Source organism: Symphalangus syndactylus, chromosome 2, assembly GCF_028878055.3.
Source record: "Symphalangus syndactylus isolate Jambi chromosome 2, NHGRI_mSymSyn1-v2.1_pri, whole genome shotgun sequence".
NCBI lineage: Eukaryota > Metazoa > Chordata > Mammalia > Primates > Hylobatidae > Symphalangus > Symphalangus syndactylus.
The window spans coordinates 34661486-34681298 of NC_072424.2; the positions used below are offsets into that span (position 1 = coordinate 34661486).

Below are 19813 nucleotides of genomic sequence, written 5' to 3' on the forward strand. Positions count from 1 at the left end.
ACACATTTTCCATTCCAGCGGCTCCAAGTTCCTTCTCTGATAAATAGTTTAGCAATTATCTCTTTGGCCACCACCTGCCTCCCCCGGGAATGGTCTGCCAGGGTGATCTGTACTCCCCTGCCATTTTCCAGAGTCTCTGTAAATTAGGAAGAATTCCTGACGTCTCGGGTAACGTAGCTCTTTATGTGAGTGGAATGTGGCTATCTTTCCTCACTTTAAAATAGAAATTCTGGAGACTAAGCACCATCAAGGTGGCCATGACTTACCAAAATGCCAGCTTTTCAAAGTTCTTAAGTGCACAACCTTCCAGACTGTAGACGGAACAAGGGTAAAGGAGACAAAATGTATTGTCATGATTTTGCACGGCTAGTCTCTGGCAGAGTCAAGACCTCACATTCACTCGAGGGCTCAAATTTAGATATTGACATCTCCAAGTGAAACTAGAGTCCTAAGTGTGTGTGTCAGGTCACTTACCAACTGTAAATGAACATTTAAAATATACCACAATGCACTCGTGGCACTGCTTACTTTTTGTCTGTTTTACATATCAGGAATCAAAAAGAAAAATAGTCTGATCCTAACCCAACCTCTAGGAGGCCCAGGTTCAGGGTCCCGCCACCAGCAGGAGGAGGGGTGAAAGGTGACTAGAAGAGCGGCGTTAGACCTGCAGGAATTTCTTTTTTTTTTTTTTTTTTTTTTTTTTTGAGACGGAGTCTGGCTCTGTCGCCCAGGCTGGAGTGCAGTGGCACGATCTCGGCTCACTGCAAGCTCCACCTCCCGGATTCACGCCATTCTCCTGCCTCAGACTCCCGAGTAGCTGGGACTACAGGCGCCCGCCACCTCGCCCGGCTAATTTTTTGTATTTTTAGTAGAGACGGGGTTTCACCATGTTAGCCAGGATGGTCTCGATCTCCTGACCTCGTGATCCGCCCGCCTCGGCCTCCCAAAGTGCTGGGATTACAGGCGTGAGCCACAGCGCCCGGCCTACCTGCAGGAATTTCAAGGTCGGCTCCTAGGCCTCAGCGGTGGAGTCTAGCACGAAGGCGGGGCTGCAGCGCTGCCTGAACCAAAAGTACGCTGCGCTGCGGCGGGGCAAGGAACGGGCGGGGCTTCGGCTGGATGGGGCCGAGCGGAGGGTTGGGCCGCGGCGGGATGGGGCGTGGCTTCTGATGGGATGGGGCTTGGCCGCGGCGGGATGGGTGGGGCCTGGGTGGGATGAGGCGGGACTTCGGAAGAGATGGGGCGGAGCGGTGGCGAGGCGCCGCAGCAGAAAGGAAATACGCTGGCGCGGAGACCGGGGTTGGTCCCCGGCGGGGCAGGGGGCGGGCTCAGGCCGGAACTCCAGAGGCGACCTCAGCCAACTGCTCCTGCGCCGGGCGGGGCGGTCGCCGCCAGCGGCTCAGAGCGCCGGAAGGGCCGGGTCTCAGGACTCCTGGAGCTGCAGGCGGCGGGAGGGGCTACAAGTGGGTCCATTTTTTGGTATCTTTTTTCCTCTTTTTCTTGGCTCATCCCCAAAAGCGGAAAGTTTAGGGCAGAGCGACAGTCAGACCCATCCACTATGCCCCAACACGTGCAGGGCTGCGAGGGCGCCCGTTCCTCCAGGGACCCCAAGCGGTTTCTGGTACTCCTGTATGGACGTATCTTCCCAGAGTGAAAGTTGATGTTTAGCCGTTCCGAAGTTGGTGCTTTGTGGGAAGGAGAACAGCGGGAGGGCCGTAAGGAACGCAGGCGTCCTGACGTGAGGAACGCCTCTTAACACGCCCCGTGGCATGGAGTTTGACAGGGCCCTGGATCCCTGCATTCACCCCTCCTGGAGTCCTGGACGCCCACCTGGGAGCAGCGTCAGGGCCGTGCCACTTTGACCCACGTTAAACGCATTGCATCCTCATTTCTGTGTCCCATCTAGATGCTTGACTCAGTGATGCAGAACCTTTCAGAGTTAGCTGGAAGCCACAGCCCTGCCTCTTGATGCAGCCTGGATCCAGCCGGTGTGAAGAGGAGACCCCTTCCCTCTTGTGGGGTTTGGATCCTGTGTTTCTAGCCTTTGCAAAACTCTACATCAGGGATATCCTGGACATGAAGGAGTCCCGCCAGGTGCCAGGTATGTGGCTAGCCACCCTGGGATGCCCTGGGCTGCATCTGCCACCCTTTGCCAAAGTCTCAGAAAGCTGGGATTAGAGGCTTTTAGGAGAGCCTTCCCTGCTGCAGGCTTTGAAAGGGACCTAGCCTGGACCTTCGCATGAGTTCATTTATCTGCAAGGTAAAAAAACAGTCTAAATCTTTTTTTTTTTTTTTTTTAGTAGGTGTTTGGGGGAGTAGCCTTTATAGTGAGGTTTTTACCTCCATTCAGGGTCTTTCATACTTGAAAATGCTCATTTGTTTTTCTTTGGCCCTGATCCTGTTGGAGAGATCCCTGGGCCAGGTATTCCTAGGCCTGGCTCCTTTCCTAAATGTGCCACTTACCTGGTCTGGGCATGTGACTCACCTTCTGCAAAGTTTGGGTTTCTTTGTAAACATGGAGCTTAACCCTGTGTAGTGGAATCTTTTGATTCCTGATATGTAATGGGGGTTTGTTTTCTTTTGAATTAAGCAGAATCAAAATATTATAAACTCCCTGAGAGGAAGGACATCATCTGTCTTGTTCACCTGTGTAATCCCAGGGCTTAGAACAGTGCCTGGCATATAGTGGGCCCTCAAATAGAAATAGCAGTTGAAGCAACAAGGCATTATACATGTAAAGTTTAAATTTTCTTTTTTTTTTTTTTTTTTTTGTATTAGAATAGTGGCTACTAGAGATAGGCTTATCTTACCTAAAATTATAACAAGTATAGTTTGGGGTGGATTTAAATAATTCACGTAGCTGTGTAATAATTCACAAATAGCCACGTGTTTACTGTGCTATTTGAGAAGTTTGGTTAAACTTCCTTTGCTATTTTGAGTGAAGCTTTCCAGTCAAGGTCCTTCTGAATAACAAACTATGAGTTAGAAGTAGTCAAGAATCTTAAGCATCCACAGTTTTAATGAGATAAGGTTTTGTTTGTTTCCAGTTAAATGTACAAATATATTTGGATGACCTTATGCTAATGCTTTTTGTACAGATTTTTCGCCACACCTTTATTTCCTAATTATTGTTGGAAATGGTCTGTTTTTTCCCTTGGGAGGCAGCCAACCTCCTCCACAGTTTTCCATTTTCCAGTGTGGTTTTCTTCATAGCTCATCTCTTCAGGAAGAAATTAATTCACACCAAATTCTAGCCTTGCTTAATGATCTTCTGCAGGTGAGAAAACAGATACCAAGGACATGACAGGGGCTTAACTCTACCTGTAGGCAAAAGACTTTATGATGTATTAAAAACAAACCAACAGGCCGGGTGCGGTGGCTCACGCCTGTAATCCCAGCACTTTGGGAGGCCGAGGCGGGTAGATCACGAGGTCAGGAAATCGAGACCACGGTGAAACCCCGTCTCTACTAAAAATACAAAAAAAAAATTAGCCGGGTGCGGTGGCGGGCACCTGTAGTCCCAGCTACTCCGGAGGCTGAGGCAGGAGAATGGCGTGAACCTGGGAGGCGGAGCTTGCGGTGAGCCGAGATCGCGCCACTGCATTCCAGCCTGGGAGACAGAGCGAGACTCCGTCTCAAAAAAATAAATGAATAAATAAATAAATAAATAAATAATAAAAACAAACCAACAAAAACAGGATCAGTGATCTTTGATTTATCACTGGTGAGAATGTTTCCAAGGTGTTTTGAAAATGATACCTTATGGTTAAAGCAGACATCAGCTGACAGATTGGATACATTCAGACCTGGGGCCCCCAACCCCTGGGACCACAGACCACTACTGGTACATGGCCAGTTAGGAACTGGGCCGCACAGCAGGAAGTGAGTGGTTGGCCAGTGAGCATTACTGCCTGAGCCCCACATCCTGTCACGTCAGCAGCAGCATTACATTCTTTTAGAAGCACAAACCTTATTGTGAACTGCACGTGTGAGGGATATAGTTGCACGCTCCTTAGGATAATCTAATGCCTCATGATCTGAGGTGGAACAGTTTCATCCCCAAACTACTCCCCCAACCCCCATCCCCAGAAAAATTGTCTTCTACAAAACCAGTGTCAAAAAGGTTGGGGACCACTGCTTTAGACTATACCATAGTGTTCTGAGGGGTGGGGAATTCCACTCCTAGGTTTTTGTTTTGTTGTTGTGTTTGGTTTCATTTACTATAAAGACAAAACTTTTGACTACGTAAAATTTGGGATTGTTTAAACAGCAAAGAATATCTTAAACAAAATAACAAAGACAAACCCCAAAAATGATAAAATATGAAATGAATGTGTTGTGTGATAAAGAATTTCGCTGACCTTTGCCCTTGGTTCCTGCAGGGTAACATCTAAATTATTATAGTTTCCTGAGTGATAGGAGCATCATTATTATTCATGGTGCCCTCTGGAACCACACTTGAATTTATGCGAATCAGGTGGTTCATGCTGGATCCCTAGATAGTTTGGAGTGGGGCTGTCTATGCCTAAAAGACCAACTGATTAGAGAGTTGGGGGTTTTGAGCCAGATCATATCAGTCTGACCCTTTGGGAAGGGAGTGGGGCTAGAAATTGAGTTCAGTTATGTGGCCAATAATTCAGTTAATTGTGCCTACCTTATGAGACCTCAGTAAAAACTGTGGACACTGAGGGTCAGATGAGCTTCCCTAGTTGATAATCATGTGTTGGTGTGTCAGGGGGTGATGTGTCAAGGACACAGAAGCTTTGTGTTTGTGCCCTCCCAGACCCTGCCCTAGCATCTCTTCATTTGGCCAGCCTTGATTTGGATCCTTCATGGATAAAACTATAATCATAAGTATAGCACCTTCCTGAGTCCTGTGAGTCATTCTAGCAAATTATCAAACCTGAGGGAGTGTTGGGGACCCCCAAATTTATAACCAGTTGGTCAGAAGTGCAGATGGCCTGAGGACTGTCATAAAACTTGGGACTCATGACTCAAATGAGGGCAGTATTGTGGGGGACTGTGCCCTTCACCTGTGAAATTTAACCTAACTTTGAGTAGTTAGCATCAGAATTGCATTGCAAAATGATTGCAAAATGTCAGCTCCTCAAAATTTGAATTTAGAGTTGAACTAAGAAAAATACTGTGAAATTTGATTGTGGTGGTATTTAGATTTGTGTGGGTTCTTTTTGTTTTGTTTTGTTTTGTTTTTTTTTTGGCATTAAAAAGTATCCCAGGTACAGTGGCTCATGCCTGTAATCCCAGTACTTTGGGAGGCCAAGGCGGGAGGATCACTTGAGCCCGAAGTTCAAGACCAGCCTAGGCAACAAAGTGAGACCCTGTGTCTGAGTTTTAAAAAGCAGTACCTATGGTCCCAGTTAGTCAGGAGGCTGAGGTGGGAGAATCACTTTAGCCTGGAAGGTCAAGGCTGCAGTAAGCTGTGATTGTACCACTGCCTTCCAGTCTGGGCAATAGAGCAAGACCCTGTCTCAAAAAAAAAAAAAATATATATATATATATATATATATATGTATTTTTAATAATAGCACATAACATACAGAAGTCGTATTTATTGTTTTAAATATCTCTATCCATGTCAAACTTTAATGATGGGTTAAATAATAGTGACTCTTTTATTTAAATCAGCATATAATACTTATCCTATTATTCTAGTGGGTACAATGAAGTGGAAATAATATATTCATAAGAATTATATTAAATCTGGTTGAAAAAGATTATCTTAGGTGTTTTAATGCTGTCAAACGTAAATAACATAGCATCGATTAAATAACAGCAGTTAAACTAAAAAGAGAGCAATCAAAAGTACTTTTAAAAAGAGAAAACAGTCAAATGTCTTGCTGTGGTTGTGGATGTTCAGGGTCGGCTGCTTGAAATCCAAGTCAACCTGCCTGTGACCCTAGATCCCTGAACCCTTATAGCTTGACTCTCCTCCTTCTTGGGGGCCTGATGATCCAGGGGGTCCTCTGATGCTTTTAGGCCTCTGTGGGCTACATGTGGAACAGCAGGAACACAAGGGCCTTGGGAAAGGCTGGAACATGAGCTCTGTTATCTAGTATTTGTTACCATTTTCTTTTCTTAGTTCATTAAGCTTTCTCTCAGTTGACAGAGCAGCCATCCAACTTTCTTGAGCTCTCTTCTTATAGAAGATCGCTTTGTTAGAAGAAAATGGCTCTCTAATTCTTTTTTCCATGTCTTCAGCCATCTTCTTGTAGATGCTGTGCATCTGATACGTGTAGTTCACGTTTCTATATACTTGGAGATGTTTCTTCTTTCTAAGCAGTGTATTTCCTCCTCAGTTGCTTTTCTCTGAGTTTTAAAATTCAAACTATCTGTTATATTCTTCTGATCTCTTTCTCTGTGATGCTTTTAAGATTTTTTTTTTCATCAGCCACTTGGAACTGGAAGGATTTTGTTGCATCTTCATCTTGAGTGACCATGTCGGTCCGTAAAGGCAAGTCATTGTTGTCAATCCGTGAGATGAAAATTCACAGGGCTCACTTTTCTGTCCTTTTTCAAGAAAGTCTACTGTGTCCACAAGTGAAGACCTGTTCAGATTTTTATTAAGTGTTGCCACATACAGTTGGTACCATTGGATGACTGGCCTCCATCACAAGTGACTTGAGGACTTCATTGGCTTGTGCCATTAGCCCAGTCTTCTCAATGCCTTTCCCCCAGACTTCAACCCAGGAAGAATACCTTTTGTTCCACTCTTTTCCCCATCTGAAAGTGTTTTTGCTCTTTATTAAAACCACGACAGTGGTATATGCTAGGATCTCCTTGGAGACCCAAAGAATCCTGGGACTTTCAGACATCACCAACAGAGCATCCTGCTGCTTCTCAACCGCTAGAAAGACATTTCAGTGGTGGACAGCCAGCCCTCTGTGGGTCCAAACAGCTCTGCTTTCTGCCTCTGATTGCCTATGTGCTGTGGGCCACAACAGACCCTGTGGAGTGTCTGTCTCTAATACAAACAAGTATCTGGCAGCCAGGATAGACCATCACGTAGGCCGGGGGAGGGGGAGGCCAGCCCTGTTCTATAAAACAGTTCTCTCTAACTTTACTCTGCTCAGTGTGCAAATAGTGATACAGAGCATTTGGGGTGGCAGAAAGGGCTGAGTGCAGCCAGAGATCAGCCTGGAGCTCAGGCCACCTGGCCCTGCAGCAAACCTAGACCACCAAAGCAGCACCATGCCTCAGCCCTGCTCTGCACACAGGCACTCCAAGGCTGAGTGGTGGGGTGTACGGCAGTAGAGGGCATCCCTGGGTGAGGCTCATTTTCCTGGTTTAAAGTTTGCTTCTGCCGTAAGGAAGCCTGCCCTTGACTACACAGGACACAGGGATCTCCCTTCTCTGCAGGCTCCCTGTCCTTTTGCATTTGGTCAGTGCAGGCAGGCAGGGGCAGGGGACTGAAGATCTCATCAATGGTCTTATGGAAAAGACTAGGTTTCAATTGTGAGAACTTGGGAGAAGCCAGTTGGAACTGGCTACATCTTAAAATTTTATGGCCTGGGTGCAGTGGCTCACACCTATAATTCTAGTGCTTTGGGAGGCCGAGAGTTTGAGGCCAGCATGGGCGACAGAGAGAGACCCCATCTCTATAAAAAATTTTAAAAATTAGTTGGGCTCCTGTTTGAGACCAGGAGTTGAGACTGGAAACACTTTGTCTCCATTCAATCCAAGTTTTCCTGGATGGAGGTGACTCTTTTGGGGGTGACACAGTGACCCAGGCTCCTTCCCTCCTTGTTCCTGCCATCTTCAGCTCATGCCTGCAAGGTTGTCCTGAGGACAGTCTCCAACCACCAGGTTATCTTTAGAAGCGTACCTCTGTGGAGGGAGAGGGTCTTGCTTTTGGCTAAATTTGCCACCTCTTATTTCTTAAACCCACATCTCACTCCCCTGGTGTCTCTCTGTAACTGAGGCTTAGAAGCTCCTTGTTCATCCTTTGGACTCTTCCTCAGTCCCTTTGTCTACAAGGGAAACAGAACCATCAGCAGAGGCCAGTCTGGGGGTTCTGTGGGGCATTGGGATTCAGGCCACAGGTCCCCCCATGAATGGAGAGAATAGAGGCTGTGACTACGCTTGATGTGAGGGGAAGAATGGCCAAATGCCTGAGGTGATCATTGTTTCTTAATTTAGAATTCGTATATTTATTTTAAAAAGGACTTGACTGGGTGTGGTGGCTCCCAGCACTTTGAGACACCAAGGCGGGAGGATCGCTTGAGGCCGGGAGTTCAAGACCAGCCTGGGCAACAAAGTGAGATGCCCATGTCTAATTTAAAAAAAAGGAAAAAGGAAATCACCATATAAAAGTTTATAACCTGTTTCTGAAAGTAAAGAATTTAGCCATCATGGGGGCGGGGGGAAGAGGCTGGAAAAGAGATTGGACAGGACTCTTTAGTTGCAGATGTCAGGAACACAGTGCATGTAGCTTAAGGTGAAGTGGGGAGCTCAGGTTAGGTTATTGGGGGACAGGCAGAAGGGAAGCCTTGCAGGAGCCAGGACAGCCCTGGGACCATCAGGGACTCCCTGCTCTGAGCAGCCCCTCTGTGTCCTGGCCCCAAGTCAGAAAAAAGCCTCTGGGTATCAGTGGTTAGGTTCCCCTTCTCAGCTTTCTCCTCTGGCAGGAAGTTGCCTGCCTCCATCTGTAGCCTAGGTTTTGAAAACAGAGTTTTTAAAAGAGAAGTTTTGGGGTTGTAACCTGGCCCCAAAGGGCAACGTTTTGTAACCTACTTACTGTCTTTTTAAAAAAAATACTATTGCCAGTTCAAAGAAATCATGACTGGTTTCTCAGAAAAGCACTTGTTTGAAAAAAAAAAAAAAAGCCAAGGAAGACTTTCTCATGGTTTCCTCTCTCTTTCCTTCTACTTGCTTCAAATATAGTCCTGTGTTTGGTCCCCCAGTATAATAACTGTTTTCAGGCCCCTTGTGAGCATTCTGCACGGAGGTGCATTAACCAAATCTAGTTGGACAGCGTTGGTTTTCTCCCGTCTGCACTAGCACAAGCTTTAATGCCAAGCTTTCTACTTAGGACCTGTGAGGAAAAGACATTGGAATTTCTTGGGGCATTGTCATTTGTCAAGGACTGATTCTTAAGTCTAGAATTTCAGCAAACAGCATGGCATTGATTTTTTTACACTCCCTTCCCCCCTACAAGTTAACATTTAATGAAGCAGAAAATGTAATCATACATTATGTCAACTTTGCTTTTTTTAAATTTTAGGTATATTTTTGTACAATGGACATCCAATAAAACAGGTAGATGTCTTGGGAACTGTCATTGGAGTGAGAGAAAGAGATGCTTTCTACAGTTATGGAGGTAAGAACAATTGTGTCTGAAATGAAGTTGATGTAGAAGGCTGACACTTCTGGGCTGAAAGTTGGATTTCAGCAGCCCCAGCTGTTTAGAGTAGCTGGGGACCCTCACTAAGGGCATGTACTTTCTCTATGGGGTGCCCCTTATAGCCCCAGACACAGGCTAAGAATAAAATGAGGCAATGGGTAGGAATGATACTGATGAATTCAGTGAAGTGACAGCTGCTGAGGTGCTAAGAAGTGGAAGAATTAAAATACAGCCCCCTAAGAGCATTGGTGGACAGGGCAGGAGGGCACCTGATGCCAAAGGGTATATCTGTAAATAGCAAAGTGATAACATATGGTTATGTGGATGACTTTAAAAAGCAAAGACCAGATTAATGTTAAAATAGATTCTTTAACAACACAGGAAGGTATGAAAAATAATTTTAAAATCTCTATGTCCAGAACAGTTAACAAAAAGCCTTTTGATACTCAAAGGGGTAAATATCCATTATCAGAAAGTTTATTTTCCCTCATGTTGGAAGCTTAATAAAGGGTTTCTATATTTTGGACACCAGAGAATTGCTCGAATGTTATTTTAGTGTAATTGGTCTTTTTTCATTGAGTTGATTTTTAAGCGTTTAATACATTGCCTTGTACAACTCCAAGCTTCTCTATAGTCAAGAGCCCAAGCTAGATATTTTGTGGGAAACTTAACTTTAAATTCCAAACCTTTGCTGAAATTGACAGTGTCACTTTTTGTGCTATACCTTGGATTTGTATTCTTACTCTTCTTGAGGAAAGATAGAAGGCAATTGAACTTTGTGACCAAGAGCATTTCATTGGCAGTCCCTGCATGATTGATAATTTGTAGATACAATATTATTGCATTTCTTTACATGTATTCATTTTCCTGAAGAGTATTATCTTGTACTTTTAATAAAATAACATGTGAAAAATAAAAACTCTTATTTTTTCTGCTTTTTCTCAGCATATATATATATATATATATATATTATTTTTTTTTTTTTAATTCTGAAAAGGATCATCCTGTCAGACATTCCCATACTGAATCTCTTCTCTGCTTTATTTTACCAAAGATATTGGTCCTGTTTTTCTCCAGACAACTCAACAAATATTTACTAAGTTCCTACAGTGTATCCAGCTATGGGCAGTACACTGTGGTATAGTAGAGTGCTTCCTCTCCAAGTGCCAACAACGAAATAATAGCGTCTTTCAGTTTACAAAGCACTTTTATATGCATAATTTCACATTATTCTCCCCCTAGTCTTTTGAAATAGAAAGTACAGGTACTATTTCCATTTTGTAGATGAGAAAACTAAGGCTTAGTAACTTGCTCAAGATTCCACTGATGGAGATTTGTGGGTCCATTCTGTTTACTGACTCCAGTGTGTTCTGTGGTCTCCATATAACTCAGTTTGATTTTTCTCTCCTCCTCCTTTCTTCCATCCCCTACCCACCAAAAAAAAAAAAAAAAAAAAATTAACTGCATTTGATTTTTAGTTTTCTGTTTTTTAGATCAAATAAATGAGGCTGTTTGAGGACTTTAAAATCCTGGCCCTAGAACCAGGCTAGATATTAAGCCTGTGTGTAAAGGAGCTTCACTTAACCTCTTTTCCCATTATAAAAAGATTAAGGCACTATGATTGCCTCTTCTCCAGTAAGCATTTCCCTCTGAGTGAGTGTCTGAGGAGCATGACACATCTGTGGGCTTTGGGAAAATAAAAAGCATCTGACTGCTGAAATTATTGAGAGTAGAGAGGCTTTTGCAACTTTAATTCTTGTGGAGAGCTGCCCCTCTCCTGGCTGTCCTCAGGCACAACATGGCTTTTGGGCCACCTGCCAGGTGGCCGCTCCCTGCTGTTCTGGGTTCTGCTTCCCCTGACTCACCGCAGGCCTGTGCTGGGGGTGCTTCCTGCTCACACTGACTCATCCCGCAGCTGAAACAAAAGGCCAGCGGCCCAGGCGGTGCTGTGCTGCGTAGCTGTGGAGGACATTGTGCAGCACTGCAAGGGTGCCTCCATTCAGGGGCATTCCAGCAGCCAGACCTCTGGGCACCAAGGCACAGGGTCTGCTGGGAGAGGTCACAAACCTGGGAAGTCTGGGGGTTGGTGACAGTGCCCAGAGTGCACAGAACACTTGGTGGCAACTCGAGCTTAGAGCTAGAATATTGGAAGGCTACAGTCAAGACCAGAATGACCTCGCATTCTCTAGGACAAATGTTCATGTGCTAATTTTATTTATTTATTTTTTTTTTGAGATGGAGTCTCGCTCTGTGGCCCACACTGGAGTGCAGTGGTGTGATCTTGGCTCACTGCAACCCCCGCCTCCCGGGTTCAAGTGATTCTCCTGCCTCAGCCTTCTGAGTAGCTGGGACTACAGGTGCTTACCACCACACCCAGCTAATTTTTGTGTTTTTAGTAGAGACGTGGTTTCACCATGTTGGCCAGGCTGGTCTCGAACTCCTGGCCTCAAGTGATCTGCCCACCTCGGCCTCCCAAAGTGCTGGGATTACAGGCATAAGCCACTGCTCCTGGCCTGCTAATTTTTTTTTTTAACTTTCTATTATACTATAAATCAAGCTTTTCAACTGCAGAGAAGTGGTGTGCCTGGAAGTGTCATGCATTTTTTTTAACGCAAAATGTCCTTATTCATTTTTTGGATTCTTAAAATGGTACTTACTCATTATAAAATAAAATTTCAAACTAGAGATTATTTTAATGAAGTATATAAAAATCATGTGAAACACTATAAATTAGGCAAAACAATGTCAGTGTTTGGGTGAACATCCTTCCTCATTCTAAACATGTTCCCAGTATCAAAGAAATATAGAAATGCCTATTTCCTTAGTACTATTATGCATATTTCTTTCTCAGTGTTTCTGAAATTAGGCTTACAGTCAACGTATACATTGAATGTGGGGTTCCTTCCCCACACTCCAAGAGAAACTACTGTTAGTATTTAATGTCTTAAAATCATTTCTGTCAAAATACAGTTTAATGTTGCACATAAATTGGATTATATATTTCTGTTTTACAATGAGCCATGTATATCTTTTTATTCCCACATACTATGTCATTGTAATTTTTTTTAACCAATTCCATATTTATAAACATTTAGGTATTCCCAAGTGTCAGTATTATAAAGAATACTACAGTGAACAGCCTTACATAAGATGTATATATCTGTATACTTGTTTTTGTTTTATCTGGAAGTAATTGTTAAGTCAAAGGGTATATACATTTAAAAACAACTTTTTTTAAGAGGCAGGGTCTCACTGTGTGGCCCAGGCTGGAGTGCAGTGGCTATCAGAGGCACAATCATAGCACACTGTAGCCCCAAACTCTTGGACTCAAGCAATCTTGCCTCAGCCCCCCAAGTAGCAGGCATGTACCACCACACCTGGCTTACATTTCACAATCCGATGCATGCTTCCAAACTTGCTCATTAAGATTTAAATTTTAGAAATGTGTTACTAATTTATACTCCCACTATCAACATATGAGGGTATCAGTATTTTTAATATTTGTCAGTTTCATTGTTGATAAATTATGTATACTTGCTTTTCTTAATGGTAACTAGTGAACTTAGCATACTGATGTATTTTTATTGGCCATTTTTAGATCTTCCATGAATCACATATTCTTTGCCACTTTTTCTCTTGTGATGTTGATCTTTTTCTTATTAATTTATATGAGCTCTTTATTTATTTTTTATTTTTTGAAACAGGGTTTCATTCTGTTGCCCAGGCTGGAGTGCAGTGGCATGATCATGGCTCACTGCAGCCTTGAACTCCTGGGCTCAATCAATTCTCCCACCTCAGCCTCCCAAGTAGCTGGGACTACAGGCACATATCACCAAGCCTGGCTAATTTAAAATTTTTTTTTTGGTAGAGACGGGGTCTCCCTGTGTTCCCCAGGCTGGTCTCAAACTCCTAGGCTCAAGTGATCCTCCTGCCTTGGCTTCCCAAAGTGCTGGGATTATAGGCATGAGCCACCATGTCCAGCCTATGAGCTCTTTATATATTAAATCATTAACCCTATCATTTGGAATATTGCTATCCAGTATTAGTTTTTAGGTGGTTAGACTTATCAGACTTTCTTTAATGAGTTCTGATTTTAAGATTCTGCTTAAAGAAGTCTCACCCCACCCACTTTAAGCCCAGGGTTAAAGGTATTCACCCATATCATCTTCTCATTTTAAGTTTACCTCTTTTATATTTAATAAAATGAAACCCATCTAGGATTTATTTTAGTATAGGAAGTACTCTTTTTGGCTTTTTCTTCAGCATAGATTTAGGCCAGCAGTAAAAAATTTTGCCTTAGATTTCTTCAGGATTATGTGTGCCTTTACAACAGTCTAGTTGATGATTTTTTTTTTTAATTATGAGACCCACTGACCCCATGCTTGGCAACCTCTGTTCTGAGTTTGTTAGAAATTAGGCAGAGAAAATGCCTGTTATTCCCTAGCAAACGTCTCCAAATTCCTCTATAGTTGTAAATATAACTGCAATGGGAATTGTTTGATTTTTTGCAAAAATGAGATAAGCCAGGAATAACATAAGCCAGACTAGTACTGTTTTTGTGGCCAGGGTATAATTATTTTCTATAATGAAAATAAAATGGTGCCCTTCTGTGATGTGCTTGGCTTTTCTTGTAGCCCCTGCAGTGGTGAGGACTGGGCAAAAGATCTTTCACAAAGAGAAACCCAGGCCAAATGACTTGGAACGCTTTGTCTTGGGAAGTCAGCACGCTAGCAAAGAGACTCTGACAGAAGGCTGCGCCCTAAGTGCCTGTGCCTCTAACCACAGACCACACGATGCTCTCGTTTCAGGGTGGGAGAGAAAGGCTGATTTTGTATGTGAGCAGTCATTCAGTTTTTGCACTTAACTTCCCAAGGCCACCATTTTTAGTAGAGAGGTGTAGACAAGCATCATGAGGGTACCCTTGAGGGTACTAATCATTAGTACCTTGAGGTAGGATAAGTGAAATGCTGACCATATCCCATTGGGCTTGTGTATTACATTGACTTGTGCAGACAAGCAGTTTATACTCATATACAGTGAGAGGTTGTTTCAAAGGTGGAAGGAGAGTTTGATAAGGGATTTGCTTCTCCAGGCTATTGAAAGAGGTCATCTTTCAGTATGGCTGAATGCAATGACAGCGTGCTAATTCACCAGCCTTGCCCAAATCTCTCTTCTACCCTTTTACTTTTCTCTTGCAGTGGATGACAGCACTGGAGTTATAAACTGCATCTGCTGGAAAAAGTTGAATACTGAGTCTGTATCAGGTAATTTTATTTGCAACATTCCTGTACTTTTCACCTAACTAATGGATTTTACTCAATGTAGTTCGTCAAAACAGCTATAGGGCTAAATTTTCACATTTATCTGCTGGTGAGTTACATTGATCTACCTGAAGCACTATACCCAGAGCTTTGGCTGCTCTGAAAACTGATGCCATAGGAGAGCCAGTTGCTTTTCTTTCTCCCATCTCTTTGGTGCTCACTGCTTCCTGAGCCTACAGGAATGTGAATAGGTTACAGGGAGTTTCAGCAGTTCATTTTTACCATGCCCATTATTACATAAGTCAAGGTGTCTTAGCCTAATTGCTAGTCAGGTCTGAATCCCCTCGTCCCAGCCATATCACTTGACCAAAGAACATTTTGAAGACTGTTTCTCTCACATGGTTGCCACTAACTTCTGTGCTGCCATGGTCCAGATTTTCTAAAGTCTCTGTGTTCAAACAAATAATACCAGGAATTCTAAGATTGAGAAGGTAAGATAGGATTCCTTTGGAAATTATCCATTAAGTAATATAAATTAAAAGAACTTTAAAATTGTATAGTGAACACATTGACTATAACTGAAACAACATTTGGAGTTGCTTGAATATATTTTAATAATTTTTAGATACTTTTTTTATCTTTTTTTTTATTATTATACTTTAGGTTTTAGGGTACATGTGCACAATGTGCAGGTTTGTTACATATGTATCCATGTGCCATATTGTTTTGCTGCACCCATTAACTCGTCATTTAGCATTAGGTATATCTCCTAATGCTGTCCCTCCCCCTCCCCCCACCCCACAACAGTCCCCAGAGTGTGATGTTCCCCTTCCTGTGTCCATGAGTTCTCATTGTTCAATTCCCACCTATGAGTGAGAACATGCGGTGTTTGGTTTTTTGTCCTTGCGATAGTTTACTAAGAATGATGTTTTCCAGTTTCATCTATGTCCCTACAAAGGATATGAACTCATCATTTTTTATGGCTGCATAGTATTCCATGGTGTATATGTGCCACATTTTCTTAATCCAGTCTATCGTTGTTGGACATTTGGGTTGGTTCCAATTCTTTGCTATTGTGAATAGTGCCGCAATAAACATACGTGTGCATGTGTCTTTATAGCAGCATGATTTATAGTCCTTTGGGTATATACCCAGTAATGGGATGGCTGGGTCAAATGGTATTTCTAGTTGTAGATCCCTGAGGAATCGCCACACTGACTTCCACAATGGTTGAACTAGTTTACAGTCCCAACAACAGTGTAAAAGTGTTCCTATTTCTCCACATCCTCACACAGGTTCTCACTGTGTTTCCAGGGCTGGTCTCAAACTCCTGGACACAAGTGATCCTCCTGCCTCCGCCTCCCAAAGTGTTAGGATTACAGGCTTAAGCCACCACACCCGGCCCAATTTTTAGATACTTTTTAAAGTTAAGTTCATAATATGAAAGAATATCTTGCAATATTGGTGATGCTTTTTGGTTCTAGAGAAGCTATGAAAACTGGAACCTTGTTTTTCCTGTGTTTTACAACATATACAGTATAGTGCCATACACAGTGGGGTTATTCAGTAAACACTGCCTGCTCTAATATCTAACATCTAGTATCTACCTACTTACATTATGTATGGTAAGAATATCTAATGCTTAGTCATTTCTTCTTTTTTGCCATTACATGTCAGAATCTCAACTTTGTACTTTGACTATACCGATCAATGGAATGCTCATTTGCTTAATTTTCTGATGTATTTACATTTAGAATTTGGCCATCAGTTTCATGTAACTTTGGAATTCTAATTCCTAATTTGGGAACATCTAAATAAATGGCATTGCTTTGGTGAGGAAGGTTTGTAGATAGATTTAAGGGAGACAACATGTTTTTAGGCAGATACCTCATAGGCAAGAAATAAACCTATGAGACAATCAGGTATCTGGATTTTTATGTATGTCTGAGGTGTTTTTCTTAATATGTTTTGTGCTGCTGTTACAGAATACCTGAGACTGGGTAATTTTATAAAGAAAGAAATTTATTTCTCATAGTTCTGGATGCCAGAAATTCCAAGATCAAAGTTTTGGTGTCTGGTAAGGTCCAGGTCCCCCCTCCAAGATGGCACCTTGAATGCTTCATCCTCCAGAAGGGAGGAGAACTGTTCCTCACGTGGCAGAAGAGCGCGAGAATGAGAACCACTTCTGCAAACCCATTTTATAGTGGCCTTAATTCATTCATGCGGGTGGAGCTCTCATAACCTAAACACCTCCCATTAGACCCCATCTTCCAACACTGTTGCATTGGGGGTTACATTTCTAACACATGAGATTTTGAGGGGACAAAAACATTCAAACTTATTTTTGTCAAACTGTAGCAGTATTAAAATCATTTGCAGATTTTTGGTTGTTGTCACAATCTTCAGTCAGAAGGTGTAGTTTGAATATGCGTACTTGTTCTAGATGGAGAGTCAGCAAAGTTTTTCTGTAAAGGGCCATATTTTCTGCTTTGTGCACCCTATGGTCTGTGTGTCCCAACTATTCGATGCTGCCATTATAACAGAAAGTAACCATAGCTAGTACATAAGCAAATGGGCATGGCTGTGTTCCATTAAAACTTTATTTTAAAAAACAAGCTGTGGATGGATTTGGTCCATGGGCTATAGTTTGCAGACCCCTGTTTTAGTCATTGTTTCAGTTTTCAAAATTAACTCTTTTTAAAGAAATAGCGTCATCAGGAATATATAATTCTTATACTTCGTAATTTTTTAGATCAACAAAATGGCTATTAATACTGAGAGTCAGATTTTTAAAATATCAATAAGTAGATAAATGAACAATCACAGTAGGTAGCCTTAAGATTGCTTTGCAAATATAATGAGAAGGTAAGAGTAGAAGGAGAAAACCTAAAAATCATTCTCATCGTCTTTAAATTGTTCCCAACTAGCCCATTCTCTCCTTTTAATTTAATTGCCCTTAGTTTAAAAGCTTTCCATTGGAAGTTGGCCAGCAAAGACTAATTTTTTAAACAAAATTTAGTCTGAGTCAAAATCATGTTCCAGTCAGTTCAAGTAAAAGAATATAATATTAGCTCCCATAAATGTCACATTGAATGTACCATTTGGACTTAGTTTATGAGCAAAATTAAGATTTCCTGGCCCTGAGTATTAGAATGTTAAAGGGGATTTATCTTCCATGATGAAATAGACACTGAAAGTGAAGTTCTGTCAGGCTCCAGTCTTCTCATTATATTCATTTAATTACACAGCTTGAGCCTCCTTTCGGCAGTTTGGCTCACCCTTTAAGTGAAAGGTGGGCCTCTTTTTCTCAGACCAACCATCAGTCTGATCATTTCAGTGGTGCTATGTGAAGCATTTATTATGACCCTATAATGTCTGCATAATGACAATGAGATTTATAAATACCTTTAAAATTCAGCTTAAGTAGAAGAGGACCTGGGGATAGGAACGCAGATGGGACAGCCTTTTGAAAAAGTAGCAGTTGGGGATTTTTTGAAGAAACCCAGTAAGCTCTGAGCAGCGGTAAAGCTGATTGCGTCCAGGTTCCTACCTGGACTCACTGAATGCACAGAGTTCTCTGTGCTCCCTACGTTGCTGTTTCCCTGGGTATAGTAGGTGTGTTCAAGGAAAATTAATGCCTCTGTACATTACAGAGCCACAGTTGTCAAAATTGTATTAGGTTGATTTTGATGAAGGGCTTCTCTATAAAGAAATACAGAGAGTAGATCATCTTGTGTAAAAACACAGCCTCTCCTGCAATTTAAAAGCAAAATAAGATGTACGGAATAATTATGTATTTGTTAAGGTATTAAAAATCCGAATGACTGAAGCTGGTGTAGGAGTTGTGAGCCTTCATGCATTGCTGACAACGTTGTCTAAAAACAGAGAGGTTTGATCATTTTTTTATGGCAAGCATTCTGACAATATGTAATGAACTGTAAACCAGTTTGTAATTTTTTATCCAGTAATAATCTCCAAAGAAAGACCCCCAAAAAACAAGATACTTTTTCTAGAAAGTTTAATTATTCATTATCACAAATAGCTTACGTGTATTGAGTATTTCCTATAAATATGGAATTGTGCTAAGTGCAGAATGTAAGTGTTCAATTAGATCATGCACAACAACTGTATGTATGAGGTGGACACTACTGTTATCTCCATTTCATAATTGAGGAAACTGAAGTGTAAGAGTAGAAAGGAAACAGGCACAGTGAGGTTAAGCAGGTTAAGCAGCCTGCCCGAGGTTACACAGCTAGTAGGAGGTAAACTGAGATTCACGTCAGGTCTTTCTGATTCCAGCAGCCAAAATGCTGATGGCTAAGCTGTACTGCCCCCATACAGTGCTGGTGAAAAAAACCAAAGTAAAAAATTATAAAACTGTACCTATAATCCCAGCTACTCAAGAGACTGAGGTGGGAGGATTGCTTGAGGCCAGGAGTTCAATTCCAGCCTGGGCAACATAGCGAGACCCTGTCTCTAATAAACATAAAATGCTTGGCTGTGTAGCTTCTTTGGATACATATGTGTATTTGAAATTATGCTAGACAGGAAAACAGAACACACAGTCTTTTACACCCACCAGCCATAACTGGGAAATGTGAGTATATTCCTGGGGCAGGCAGCAGAGAATAAAGGATAAGTGGGATGGCTCTGGAGCTAGAAACTGCCTGGGTTCAAACTCCAGCCTTGTCTCTAACTAGCTGTTTTACTTTGGGCAAGTTGCTTGACCTTTCTGTGACTCAGTTTCCTCTCTAAAATGGGGCCAATAATGAGCAGGAGGGGTTGTGAGGACTAAATGTGCTAATACATTGTAAACTCCTTAGATAGCATCTATAGTACCCAGACATTCGTGATGATTCTTCTTACTTAACTAATACAATTTGGAAGTAAAATAGTGATAGAAGTTATTTAGAATTGAGTGTACATTGGGTTTTTTTCATCATGAAGTTGCTCGAGTTTATAGTTTTAAGTGGTATGAGAGAGAGAAAGTGGAGAAAGTGTGACAGAGAGAGAGAGAGAGAGTGTGTGTGTGTGTGTGTGTGTTTGAGAGAGAGACAGAGAGATTAGCCTAGTTTCCTGATAGAGATGAGAGGTGAGAAATTGGGATGTTGAGCACTCAGGTGGGACAAGTCTCCTCGCAAGGACATTTGAAAGGTTGTTTAAAGCTATTGCTACCACGCCCAGCTGAACT

The 19813-nt window shown here is 42.3% G+C and overlaps 1 protein-coding gene across 12 annotated transcripts in view; it reads left to right on the top strand.

Annotated features, from left to right (window-relative positions):
* Window positions 1-606: 606 nt before the first annotated feature.
* The window catches only part of STN1 (STN1 subunit of CST complex), a 68770-nt gene continuing 49563 nt past the window's right edge, over window positions 607-19813 (top strand). For 6 of the 12 annotated variants that reach the window (XR_010117770.1, XR_010117772.1, XR_010117773.1 and 3 more), the window contains exons 1-4: window positions 1320-1463; window positions 1907-2101; window positions 9242-9337; window positions 14560-14625. Coding sequence is in view for 9 of the 12 variants with exons in the window: in XM_063628068.1 (XP_063484138.1) it covers window positions 1969-2101; window positions 9242-9337; window positions 14560-14625 (295 nt within the window). In the remaining 3 variants the exon portion in view is untranslated. Of the gene's footprint in view, window positions 1073-1265; window positions 1480-1906; window positions 2102-9241; window positions 9338-14559; window positions 14626-19813 lie in introns of those variants that run through there. The other 6 variants (XM_063628061.1, XM_063628105.1, XM_063628121.1 and 3 more) reach the window with 6 other exon arrangements.